Source organism: Peromyscus eremicus, chromosome 15 (genome assembly GCF_949786415.1).
Source record: "Peromyscus eremicus chromosome 15, PerEre_H2_v1, whole genome shotgun sequence".
Lineage (NCBI taxonomy): Eukaryota > Metazoa > Chordata > Mammalia > Rodentia > Cricetidae > Peromyscus > Peromyscus eremicus.
Window position 1 is genome coordinate 19,600,855 of NC_081431.1, and position 12,633 is coordinate 19,613,487.

General features: G+C 42.1%; 1 protein-coding gene across 1 annotated transcript in view; it reads right to left on the minus strand.

Annotated features, from left to right (window-relative positions):
- Window positions 1-2,233: 2,233 nt before the first annotated feature.
- Wdr64 (WD repeat domain 64) overlaps window positions 2,234-12,633 on the minus strand; it is a 105,833-nt gene continuing 95,433 nt past the window's right edge. Inside the window, exons 25-28 of the mRNA XM_059280541.1 lie at window positions 10,023-10,128; window positions 8,043-8,123; window positions 6,214-6,327; window positions 2,234-2,634 (exon numbers count right to left, since the gene is read on the minus strand). Of these exons, the coding sequence (XP_059136524.1) occupies window positions 2,554-2,634; window positions 6,214-6,327; window positions 8,043-8,123; window positions 10,023-10,128 (382 nt within the window). The 3' untranslated portion in view covers window positions 2,234-2,553. The remainder of the gene's footprint in view (window positions 2,635-6,213; window positions 6,328-8,042; window positions 8,124-10,022; window positions 10,129-12,633) is intronic.

The window sequence follows — 12,633 nt, forward strand, 5'->3', positions numbered from 1 at the left end:
GGAAGCTGGCACAGAATTCCCTTCAGAAAAATGCAGTTTATTAGGAGAGAGGGCCTTGAAGCCATCACCAGGCACACGGGATTAGATATATGGAGATGTGAACATGATGGAGCCCTAGAGGGATGGAGAGGCTTTACCTCAGCGCCTGGAGAAAAGCCTCAGTAAGGGTGAGAAAGGGTTTTACTAACTTTCTCTTTAATTGAACTACTCTATTTACTTACTAAGTATGTTTTGTTCGTATTTTGTCATTATTGCTTTAGAATTCCCTATAATTCTTCTCTCACAGAATAAGAAGTCAGAATTTAAAAAGAGATTTTTTTTTTCTTTAACCAAGTGGTGGAGTGAAGCTTTGGGAAAAGTAGACTAACAGTTGTTACCATGGCAACACTTTTATTACCCAAGGCTCAGAATCATTTCCTGAAGCAGCTCAGGTTATCCAATTCTCATGTTTCAATTCTGATACTTTTCCCCATGCTCATGTTTAAAATCTGATTCATTATCAGTCATATTTTCATATATTTTTTTTAAAACATGTATATCTACTGACTAACATTCTGTTAGCTGCTAAGCAAGACAGACACTGTTATGGGCAGACTATCAGCCTGTCTTCAAAATGTCTCTTCCTTTATGTTCAGGTCAAATTTTATGCTGCAAGCTGAGCATGCCTGGAGGCATTTGTCCACCACCTTAATTTAATCCTTCAAACGGTGCTTTCATGACCTTGAGCCTAGCACCCAGATAGCATTTACTATCTTTTTTTTTCTTGGATTTTTCTTTTAACCTTAAAATGAGCATGCTCAGGAATGTAATGCTTTCTTGAGTTTGCCCAGGCTTGGATCATCCCCTACTAACTATATATAGGCTACCTAAATAACACACTCATGATCCTTTAGTTTGATGAGGTCCTTGCTTTCCCTCACCTGATCCCACCCACAAATCTTTCCCATTCTTTTATGTCTTGACTGTGCTTGTTTTGGCTTCATTATCAGTGACAGGAGACCCCACTGCATTTGGTCTGTTGACAAAAGACACAGCCCTCACCTCAAAGGATAAGGGAGTTTATTCCAGAGCCAAGTATAAGTGGCCGTTGTTGAGGAACACAATCTGACTTCTTCAAATACCATGTTCCAACAAGGCAGCAATTTCAGGAACTTTTATAGTAACAGAACAAAGAAAGTCATAAACCTAACACACTTTTCAACTCCATTGGTGAGTACGCATCATGATGAGCAAAAACGGCTCTCTATTTCATCCTAGCTGATGAAATTTTTAGAAGGATTAGGAGGTGTGGTTTTGTTGGAGTAAATGTGTCCTCGTTGGAGGAGGTGTGTTGACAGGAGTGGGCTTTGAGGTTTCAAAAGCCCATGCCAGGCCTAGTGTCTCTCTGCCTGCTGCCTGTGGATCCGGATGTAAAGCTCTCAGCTATGGCTCCAGTGCCACGCCTGTCTCTCTGCTTCCTGCCATGATGGTAGTAGACTCACACTCTGAGACTGTAAGCTAGACATCCATTAAATGCCTCCTTTTGTAAGAGTTGCTTTGGTCATGGTTTCTCTTCACAGCACTAGAACAGTAACTAACACAGTACATCAGGTAGGCAGGTTCCAGCAATGTTGGGGAAAACTCGGCTTTAGGCCTTCGATGCTATCTGACAGCTTTCTTAGCCCTTCGATTGGCAGACACTGGGAGTTTGTTGATACATTCCAAAGGGTTTACCTAATGGTCACCACAGATATTGATTGAGTCATGCATAGAGGGGGACAATAAATGGCTACTAAGGGGACTAGAGATGTCCCCAAGATAATTTGGCTCTGGACTGGCAACATTTCAGCCTCTTTGTGTCACTGCTGTTCTCTTCAATCAATCAGCTTTTGTAGTTACGCATCTCCCAGGTGACACTCCCTCATTGAAGCAGACAAACAGCTAGGGATGTTTTTCGTTTTTAATAACAATTTTCCTGGAAGATCTGGAGGATGAAGCGGAGTAACCTTAAATTAAAGGCCTCCCAGACCAACCTAATGAGACATTATCTGAAAATGGCTGTGGATGGAGCTGACTTGCCTTGCATGTCAGGCCCCTAGGTTCAACTTCAACTAGACAAAGAAACAACACTGATAATCCTCTCTGTGTACACACAGCACGACACACACACACAATTTTCCTCTTACTGCACACGTTCTAATTCTGGCTACGGATTAGGGTGAACAACAGGTGGAAATGAGGAACTAACCGTCACTAGCCGTATCACTCGGGGTCTATTTATGCTACTGATTTCATTTGTTTCTTTGTGCCATCTTGTTGACCATGACAAGAGACACGGCCCATCTGTTATGTGTTTCTCCGTGTGAAAAGGAAGTTGGCAAACTGGCTGCAGGCTGTTGTTTGCTTCTTGTCAGGGCTGAGGTCACCAGAACCCCGTGGAGGAATCTCCATTACTGGGATCGCCTGAGGTAGAGGGATGTGTAACCATCCGGCGGTGCCTCATCTGGAAATACAGATGGGGATGTTGTCCTGACTTCGGGCCTCCTGTACAACAGCCAGTTCTGAGGCTCCTCTTCACTTGGGCATGACTGGGAAGAAGGACGAAGCCAGATTTATTTGTGGGACGAGATTTCTTTTCAGGCTTTTCCTCCGTGACTGTGGAGCAAAGGAGACATTCATTAGGGAAATAAAAGCATTAAAGACAGGTTTCCCCACTTGCGCCGTTAAAGAGTTTTCATCCTCTTAGACAAGCAGTGAAGTGATTTCAACAATCCTGTGTGTCTCCAGGCAGAAGAGTGTTGATAGGAGGAGGTAAAACCCTCAAAGGGTCCTGGAAGAGCTTCGCAGCTACTTAATAGGGTGCTTCTCCACTCTAGGACCCATGTACCCTGACTTGAAAGGGTTGACAGGAGGATCTACCACAAGTATGAGTCCAGCCTGGAACATAACAAGTTCCAGGCTAGCCCGGGCTACATGACGAGATCCCAAAAGCATGCCTTGGCACAGTGAGATGGCCCGGCTCCTGACAGCACTTTCTGTACAGACCTGGCGGTGTGAGTTCTGTCCCCTGATCTCACTGTGCAAGGTGAGAACTGACTCCTGCAGGCTTTCCTCTGACCTCTGCACATATGCCATGACATGCATGTGCATACACACACACACACACACACACACACACACACACACACACAAATGAAAGTCTATAGATAGATAGATACATAGAGTTAGACACATTTTTGTCAGCAACATTCGATCAGCACTTATAAGAGACACTAGATGAACACCATATGTTTCTGAGATATTTCTGGGATTTGGTTACAAAATTTTGTAACACAAGAAGAGAAGAGGAGACATGCAAGGTGAGGAAAGAGACAGAAAGCTCTGAGGCCCAGCCTCTTCTTCAAGGGTCCTGTACACCTGGGTACTAACAGGTTGTATCTCCGCTTCTGTCTCCCTGAAACAAGCTAGGAGGCTCAGGCCCCTTTATGACCTGCACACTCCAGTGATGGAGTGTCCCCATGCCTCGGGTGTCCTCCTTTCTGCCATTTTCTATCCTTCATTTCGTCCCTAAGCCCCACTACTCAGCAGCTTCTCGCTGCTTCTCAGTGTGAGTCTGAGAGAATGAGTCTGACAAAGGTATACCCTTGGGATTTACAATCCAGCAGAATAGACAATGAAGAGAAATGAGTGTTCAAGGAAAACCAAGGTGCCATCGTAGAAAAGCAGAATTACTATATGACAGGAAGTCCGATGGTAATGAGGGCAGGGAGGAAAATAAAACTGAACGAGGGGGCTGTCATTGTTCGTGTGTTCTCAGAGCTTATTTCCACCAGGAGATCCCAGAAGCTCCCATACTTCTAAGTTATACTGAATTACATTTAAACAATTAGGCTCTAAAGCCAAGCTTCTGGGTTTAAATCCCAGCTCTGTCACCAGGTTCTTTGGGAATCTTTGATAGTTGTTTATGCCCTATGCTTCAGTTTTTGGACCTGCAAAATGGGGGTGTTAATTTTAATGCACCGTTGCAGAGATGCAAGAGTGCATGCCAAGCGCACAGCCTCAGACTTGGCACATTAATTTAAAGGTAAAATTAGCCGTAATTATCAATTGTATCATCAGATTGAAGTGTGTGTGTGTGTGTGTGTGTGTGTGTGTGTGTGTGTGTGTGTTAGAGGTCAGCGTCATGTGTCTTCCTCCATCACTCACTCACTGTCTTATTTTTTTCTCACTGTACTTGGAGTTGAGCAACGTAGCTAAACTGACTGGTCCGTAGTCCCAGCGATCTCTTGTCTCCATCTCTCCAGTACTGAGATTACAGACATACACCGTTGCACCCAGATTATTATGTGGGTGCTGAGTATCCAAACTCAGGCCCCCATGCTCGAAGGGCAAGCACTTTAGCAACTGAGTACAGTTTTTTCACTTAAAATGAAATGGTACGAATGGAGTATGCTGGCATATGTACTGTCTTCAGAGAAGCCGTTTCTCTGTGACTGGGCATTTCTGTAAGTTTGAAAATGGGTTACATGCCACAGAGTTCACATTCTTATGCTTTCTCCACATTTCAACTTCATTTTTTTGATGGTTTTCTTGTCTTTCTTTCTTTTTTTTTTTGAGACAGGGGCTCACTACATAACCCTGACATCTTTGTAACTCTGTATGTAGACTAGGCTGGCCTCAAACTCACAGAGATCTGCCTGCCTCTGCCTGAGTGCTGGGATTAAAGTTGTGTGCCACCACACCCGGCCCTTTGTTTGATTTTTGTGGCACTTAGGGATTGAACCTAGGGCCTAGTGCATGATAGTTAACTACTACTGAGTTACCAACCCATGCCCTTCTAGCCATGACTAAGTTTTAATTCCATTATGCTGATTCTTAAGGCCTATGTGAACAGCTTCTTTTCTAAGCTTTGTATTGCTTGGAAAATAAACTTTTATTTACTATCAGATTAGATAAAATTGTAAAGAATAAAAATATGGGACACTAGATATATGAATTGTAAAACCCAACACAGATAAATTTTTTTACCTTTTTTTGGGATTATTTATAACATGCTGTTTCATCCATTCCTTACAACTAAAAGCAAAAATTATTTTTATAGAAAACGCCTCTATTGCCAATATATCTTTCTCAAATAATTGACAGACAGCATGGCTGATTAATGGGACTCATCCACAGTTCCATTCAGTGCAAAATCTAACTAAATTATGAAGACATTTTTCATCTTGATATAGTAAAATAGCTTTTAAAAGTGGTTAGTCTTGCCAGGCGGTGGTGGCGCACGCCTTTAATCCCAGCACTCGGGAGGCAGAGCCAGGCGGATCTCTGTGAGTTCGAGGCCAGCCTGGGCTACCAAGTGAGTTCCAGGAAAGGCGCAAAGCTACACAGAGAAACCCTGTCTTGAAAAACCAAAAAAAAAAAAAAAAAAAAAAAAAAAAGTGGTTAGTCCTGTTGGCACTGTGTCCGTAATCAGTTACTGAGTTAGCAATGGACAATAAAAGCCATACACTGGGTTACATCTTTCTCTTAACGCAGGATCCATGCTGATGACTAGATAGATGAGTGAGTGAAGGTTAAGTCAGGCCCATGGACACTTCTAGGGCTATTGGAATCAGCTCTGATCACGAAATCTGAAGGGAAAGTTCTAGGGCTTAGCACTTCATTAACTGCCCAAATGCAAGATAGACCTAAAATTTTCTTTTAACTCAATTGTAAAAAATTAAGAGAATCCTTTATAAGAACACATTTAATTTTGAAAAATTGCACGGTTATTTCCTATTAATGCATGGGGACCACCACTGCTGGTAAGCTCACTGATACCAGGGCTCCCACAGCCACCATAACTACAGTAAAACTCCACAGTGAGGATAGTAACACTGAATAGCCATGTTGTATCCAGTTGCTTGGCTTCTAAAGCCACTCAAAGAGCTTATTTGGTGATCACCAGCATAGCCTCATTGCCTCATTTGTTCAGACCCACAGGCTGTATTTGATTTTCCTCTCACTTCTACCCAACAAACACATGACTTTAATCTCACTGAGCTAAACTCATACACATCTGGAATATCCATGAAAATACACACTGAAATAATTGTAGGCTCAGAATGTTTTGGGGGGACAGAGAAGCATTTAAAAACAAAATACGTATGTGTATAGGTGTGTGTGTGTGTGTGTGTGTGTGTGTGTGTGTGTGTGTGTGTAACTAGAGTGCTTTGTGGAGTGCACATAACTTACTTTATCGTGTTGAACATGAGTGCCCTTCTTCCTTCCATGAACACCCTCTACCGAATCTCTCTGCGCTTCAGAGCCAATGAGTGGAAGGAACCTTAGGCTCGTGGGGCTCGGAACCTGTAAACCACAGACTGAGTTAAGCACATTTATAGTGTTTACTTCTGGGAATGTAAACCCTAGGAGAGGGTGTCACAGGAGAGGTCCATCTGCTTCAAGCACATGCTCCATTTCAGACATCCATTGTTCTGTCTTTTTCCCTGTGTAAATTTGGTTTGCCTTATTTTATTTTTTTAAATAAAAAAAATTTTGATTGTGTTTGGGTGATCTGCCTGCAGGTATGTCTGTGTACCATGCATGTTCTTGGTGTCTTCAGTCACTAGAAGAGGGTGTTGGATCCCCTGGAACTGGAGTTACTGGAAGTTGTGAGCTGCCATGTGGATGCTGGGAATTGAACCCAGGTCTCTGGAAGAGCAGCAAATATTCTTAACCACTGAGTCATTTTTTCCAGCCCCTTGCTTTTATTTTTTTTTTGAGACATATTTATATATTTCAGGCTGGCCTTGAACCCTACACCCTTCTGCCTCTTCCTTCCTAGTGCTGGGGATATAGGTGTATATTACCTTATTGTTAATTCAGTTTGTGTGTGTGTGTGTGTGTGTGTGTGTGTGTGTGTGTGTGTGTGTGTGTGTATAAGTGTTCAGGTGTATGTGTGCACTCATGCTTATGGGGACCAAAGACTGATATGAGTTGTCTTCCTGATCACTCTCTGCTTTATTTACTGATGCAGGGTAATTGGAGCTTGCCAGTTCAAGCTGGTCAAACTAGCTAGCTTGCCTAGCAGATCCCCTGGGGCCTCTGCTTCCTAAACCCTGGGATTACAGGTGAGCTGCCTTGACTTCTCAGCTTTTATGTGAGCTCTGACGATCTGAACTCTCTGGTCCTGGTGCTTGTACCGCAAGTGCTTTATCTACTGAGACATCTCCCCTGCCCGTCCCCCCCTTATTTTTTGAGGTCTACTCTCTCACTGAACCTCAACCTCACTAATTAAACTGGACTAGGTGGTCAAGAACCCCAGGGATCTTCTGTTTCTGCTCCTGCCCCCCTGCCCACCTCCACAGGGATTACACATGCACCCTACTGTGTTCAGTTGTTTTGTTTTTTGTTTTTTGTTTTTGCATGGATGCTGGGAATACAAACTGAAGTCCTTACACTTGTGTGGCAAGCCCTTTAATGACTGAACCATCTCCCCAGTTAATTCTTGACGACTGTCAGCATCATTGTTCTTTGTTATCTACTACAATAAACAAGTCCTCATAAAGATAAGTAATGTTGAAGTTCTGTGTTGACGTTAAGTGACATATTTGGTTTATTATTTCTTGGTTTTGTTCATTAGTTACTTAACACTGGTTATCTGGGGATGGGGGGGAGACTTGGACATGAGATCTGATGACTATTGAGCAGATAGTAGCATAAGCACCATGATGGAATATCCAGTGATACTCAAGCCTGCTGGAATATAGAGACAGTACAGGGAGAATGTGATAGAAAACAGGGTCCAAAAATCTGGCAGAGCCAGATCATAGAAGGTTTGTGTGCTACTCTATGGCATTTGGATTTTATCCTGGAGGTATAAACAACTTGGTCAAAGCTCAAAGTCACTCTTAGGTGCAATGGCAGAGACGAGCAGTTCAAGCTACTGAAATACATTACTCAAGACTTGTCTAGGATGGGACCCAGTACATTTATGGAAACATCCATGGGCTGATTATGTATTGTATGTCACATTTCGTATTGCCCTGTTACCACCCTAGTTAGAGAAACTTCTGACTTACCCTGTATATAGGCAAAGAACCAAAAACAATCCCCGCCTCTCTGTTTTCTGTCATGAAACCTTCCAAAGCATACCGGCGAATCTACAAAACAATGCAATAATTTACTAGAAAGGGCACGTTCTGGACACCAAATACCCATCAAAAACCTGACCCACTAATGCAAGATCTTAGGCAAGTTCTCTGTTGATGATAAATTTAGGGAAAGGAGCTACCCCAAAGGAAGCTTGACTATCATATTATTGGTACTGTAAACCACACACGTCAAAAGGAAATTATCAGAAAGCTGTCTAGTTTAATCAGAGACTCCAAGTGAATCTTATCTCAACTCAACTGGCATTGAAGTATTTTCATTCACTGGACCAATGAGGTGGGAAGATAGGAAAGCAAGGGAAGAAACTTAGGATATTCAAGTGTTTCAAGGACTCTACAAAGCCTTTCTAAGGATCTTAACCAATTTATTTAATATTTCATTTATAACCTCACCTTTGGTTTGTTTTGTGTGTGTGTGTGTGTGTGTGTGTGTGTGTGTGTGTGTGTGTTGATTTTTGAGACAAGTCCTTCTTTGTAGCCATGGCCAGCCCAAAACTCACTATGTAGACCAAGCTAGCCTCCTACCCTAGCATTCTTCTGCCCATCTCCTGAGCTCCAATGTACATAATAGGGCATGGCTATTTTCAACCATTTCTGATAATGCCACATTGATTTTCAATGAGTCTCTACCAGGTCATATGACTGCCACCAGAAGATTAATGCTTCTGGTATCATCAGACTCTTTATTTAGACCCTGGGAGGTCTAAAGTGGAATCCCACAGTACTATTGACATGTATTTCCTTGTGTACTCAAGAGGTTAGGTGTCTTTTGTGTGCTTATTGGCCTGCACTTTTTCTTTAGTGAAATATCCAAGCTTTTAAAGCAGTTTTTGGACTCTCTTTTTGCTCATTTTTTTTTTCATATTCCAGATGCCAACAGTGTTCATTAGGAGTGTTCTGAAGACAGGGTGGGTTTGGACAGATGAAGACACATTCTGGTTGTGTCGAGGGCATCCCAGATGAACTGCACATTAGGGACAGAAAATTCAGGAAGACAGTAAATGTGTTTGGTAGACAGCGAGGCAGTAGTGGACTAGAGATTAATCCAGACACGTGTGCTTGCTCTATTTGTGGGCAAGCCAGAGGAAATATATTTTTAATTAATTAATTAATCCCAGACCTCTGGCCAACCTCACACTACATCCATCCTCTAACATGGTTAAATAGTAACAACTCACTTTTCTCAGACTGCCCTGTAAACAAAATGTGCCCATGAATACAGAATGTACACCAGTGATGTCTACACCCTATTTCCTGCCCTCAACCTGGGAGTTCTATGCACGGACTTTAGTTTTGAGGGGAGAGGTTCTCCTGACTTACTTGAGTGCCCCCAGGTAATCACTTGACTTCTCAAAGTACAGAACCTTTCCTACTGAGTCAGGGCCCCCCATAACAATGTGCTCAGTGAGAACCTGCATTTCTGACTTTGACAATGAAGGAAGGGTACACAAACTAAGGAATGTGGGTTCCCCAACCACCTCAATATCTTAAAAAAAAAACAAAACACCACAGCTCTGTCTACACTTTAGTTTCAATCCTATGAGACTCATTTCAGTGTTTAAAAAGAATAATAATATACAAATTGTCATCTAGCCCAGACAGACCTTGGACTCCACAGGTCTCTGAGGATGGCCTTGAACTCTTGACCCTCCTTCTTCTACCTCCTAAATGCTGGGATTATAGGCAAGCACCCTGCTCTCATTTAAGTTTTTTTTCCCCTTTTAACCTACAAATCAGCGAGATAATTGCTTTGTATTGTTTATTCTAAAAGAAAAAAAAATACCTGTGGCGGTTTGCAAGAGTAACAACAGAAAGCCAGCCTGCTACAGGAGGGGGAATATTTGGATTCAAAAATTCAAAAGCAAAGGTAAGTTTTGTTATTTTAGCTACCTTCGGAGAAGAAAGAGACTTGAAAAATTTAAAATCGTGTTGCACTTCAAAGGGCTTGGGAGGTGTGCGTTTGAAAAGCAAAGACATTGAGCTCATTTTTTTCCATCTGCATACAAAAATACAACAAAAAAAGTCAAGCACATAGCTATAACTTGCATTCCTTACCAAGTGAGCAAATCTCCACCCTGTCTTTGTGTCCTTCCCCTCTGCTCCCCACACTGCCTGACTTTCATGGCACCAGTCCCAGAAACACTGACTATCTACCTAATCCTTATTCTATTTTGCTCCCTAGATCTCCCTCGAGGGAAAACTACAGCAGTTCTACTCTGCCAGAATTGTCCGTGTAATTAAAATCATCAATTGTCATTTGCGGGGAGCCCTACGTAGTCGGGATGAGGGGAAAGTCTTAGAAATTCAAGGCCTGACTTTTGAGTAACCTTGGGAAGCTTCCTTTACAGTTAAAGCTTATTTACATATATATTTAGAAAGCCATAGCTAAGCATTAGAAACACTTTTAAAAAAGCAATCAATAATATATCTTGAGATGGGATTGTTCTGGGGCCAGGGAGATGGTTCATTGGGTGAAGATGCCAAGTCTGGTGATCTGAGTTCAATTCCCAGGATGCACACAGTGAAAGGAGAGAACCGACTGTTGCCTGTTGTCCTCTGACCTCCATAGACTTGCTGTGGCATGTGCTCTCTGTTTCTCTCCATACAAATAAACAAATGTAATGTAATGAAGTCATTCTATAGAACAAGGCTTAATTTGCTAAATTTGCTATACAGAGCAAATTTATCTTTTAATAACACAGCATAAGCACATATCATACATTTAAATTATCCAAGGCATGACGACCCTTTGATGCTTTGGTATCTACCACTTAGGCCTGTCCCCTGTGTTTGTAATAGTCACTACTAGTTTTTCAGAACTATTTTTTGAGTGCTTCTTGGATGCTGGCATTGAGCTAAGGACTGGGGATATAAAGATGCATAAGCAAGACCATGGTCCTTTAAAGGACTCATGAGTAAAGGAGATTCACATCCATAAACTAGAACACAGAATCTGAAGTATTAAGATACATGATAGTTAATATTGTCAGCTCAGCAGGAGTTAGAATCACAAGAAATAAGCTTCTGGGCCTGTCTGTGATGGATTATCCAAGATTAGGTTGATTGAGGTGAGAAAGCACACTCTAAATGTGGACAGCGTTATGCCACGGCCTGGGGTCCTGATGGAATGCAAAAGGGAAAGTGACATAATCAACATTCATCACTCTCTGCTTCAGGACCAACTGCCTCAGGCTCCTGTTGCCGTGACTTCCATGGCAAGACAGACTGTACCCCCGAAGCCTGGGCCAAAACAAACTCTTCCTTAAGTTACCTTTGCCAGGCATTTGGTCACAGCAGGAACTGGAGTAACTAATACAGGCTACATGGATATTCAAGTCTGGAAAGTTACCCCAAAGATAGGGCTAATCATCTCTCGTTGCTGAACTTGGCTACATCCTGATGGGCTTCGTTCTACAAGTCTATCTCTTATATTTTAGCCAGGCTCCTTCCCATTGCTCCTTCCTGGCCAGCCAAGGCAAGCCTTGAGCCTTCTGGTGGGGCTTTTCTGTCACCCGGAGACCTTCCCAATTCTTCCCACATTGGTTGTATATTTTTGAGTCCTGTAGTTTCCATTCTTAGCTTCAATTCTTATTTCCAACAATTTTGGCATTTCTTGTATTAAATGATGGCATCTGGTTCTCCCGGTTTTGACTGACTTAGGGTTCTCCCAAAGGAACTGCTCTTTGACAACCCCTCAGAGGCTTCCTGCTTGGGAATCATCCTTGTTGGCTCTCCAAGTTCTGATTTACAGGATTATCACCAGCCTAGGCAGATCTTTTTTTTTGTTGTTGTTGTTTAAGCTTGCCATTTAGATGTCTACTGTATAAGCTTAGCTCAGATGAGCGGCAGTCTCTTCTGCTAGGACAGAGGCCAGTCAAAAAGCAAGAGATGACATCTGTAAAATGCTTTCTTCCTTACATTCCATTTCCCTTCCTCCATGCCTTTGAGCATCCCCAGGCTTTCACACAAAAAACAAACCCTTGAAAGAGTCTCTCCTGCAATGCTTACAACTACTTACTTCCTTTAAAAAGTAATCTTTATTAATTGTGTTTTTGATGACTGTTACCACAGCTCCCCTTTCCTCCTTTACATGCAGTTTCCTCCTTCCTTGGCCTTTAATAAGCTCTATTACGTATATTTTTTATTGTTGTTGTTCTTCTGAAATAGGGTTTCATTATGTATCTCTGGCTGGCCTGAAACTTGTTACAAAGCCAGACTGGCCTTGAACTTTCACTGATCCTTCTGCCTCTGCTGAAATTACAGGTACATGCTACCAAGCCTAGAGCTACTGGGTACTCGGGTTGACTGGTTTTCCTAAATAATCAGCAAGAAACTTGAAGGCTCCAAGCATAAAGTCATGTCAGCAAAAATGGAAACACTAATCACCATCATTTTAAATACATATTATATGTGTGGCACAAATACATGTGCCAAAATATTTTATTATAATACATAATAAATGCAATTATTAAATGTTAATAAAAAACTCAAAATAATATAC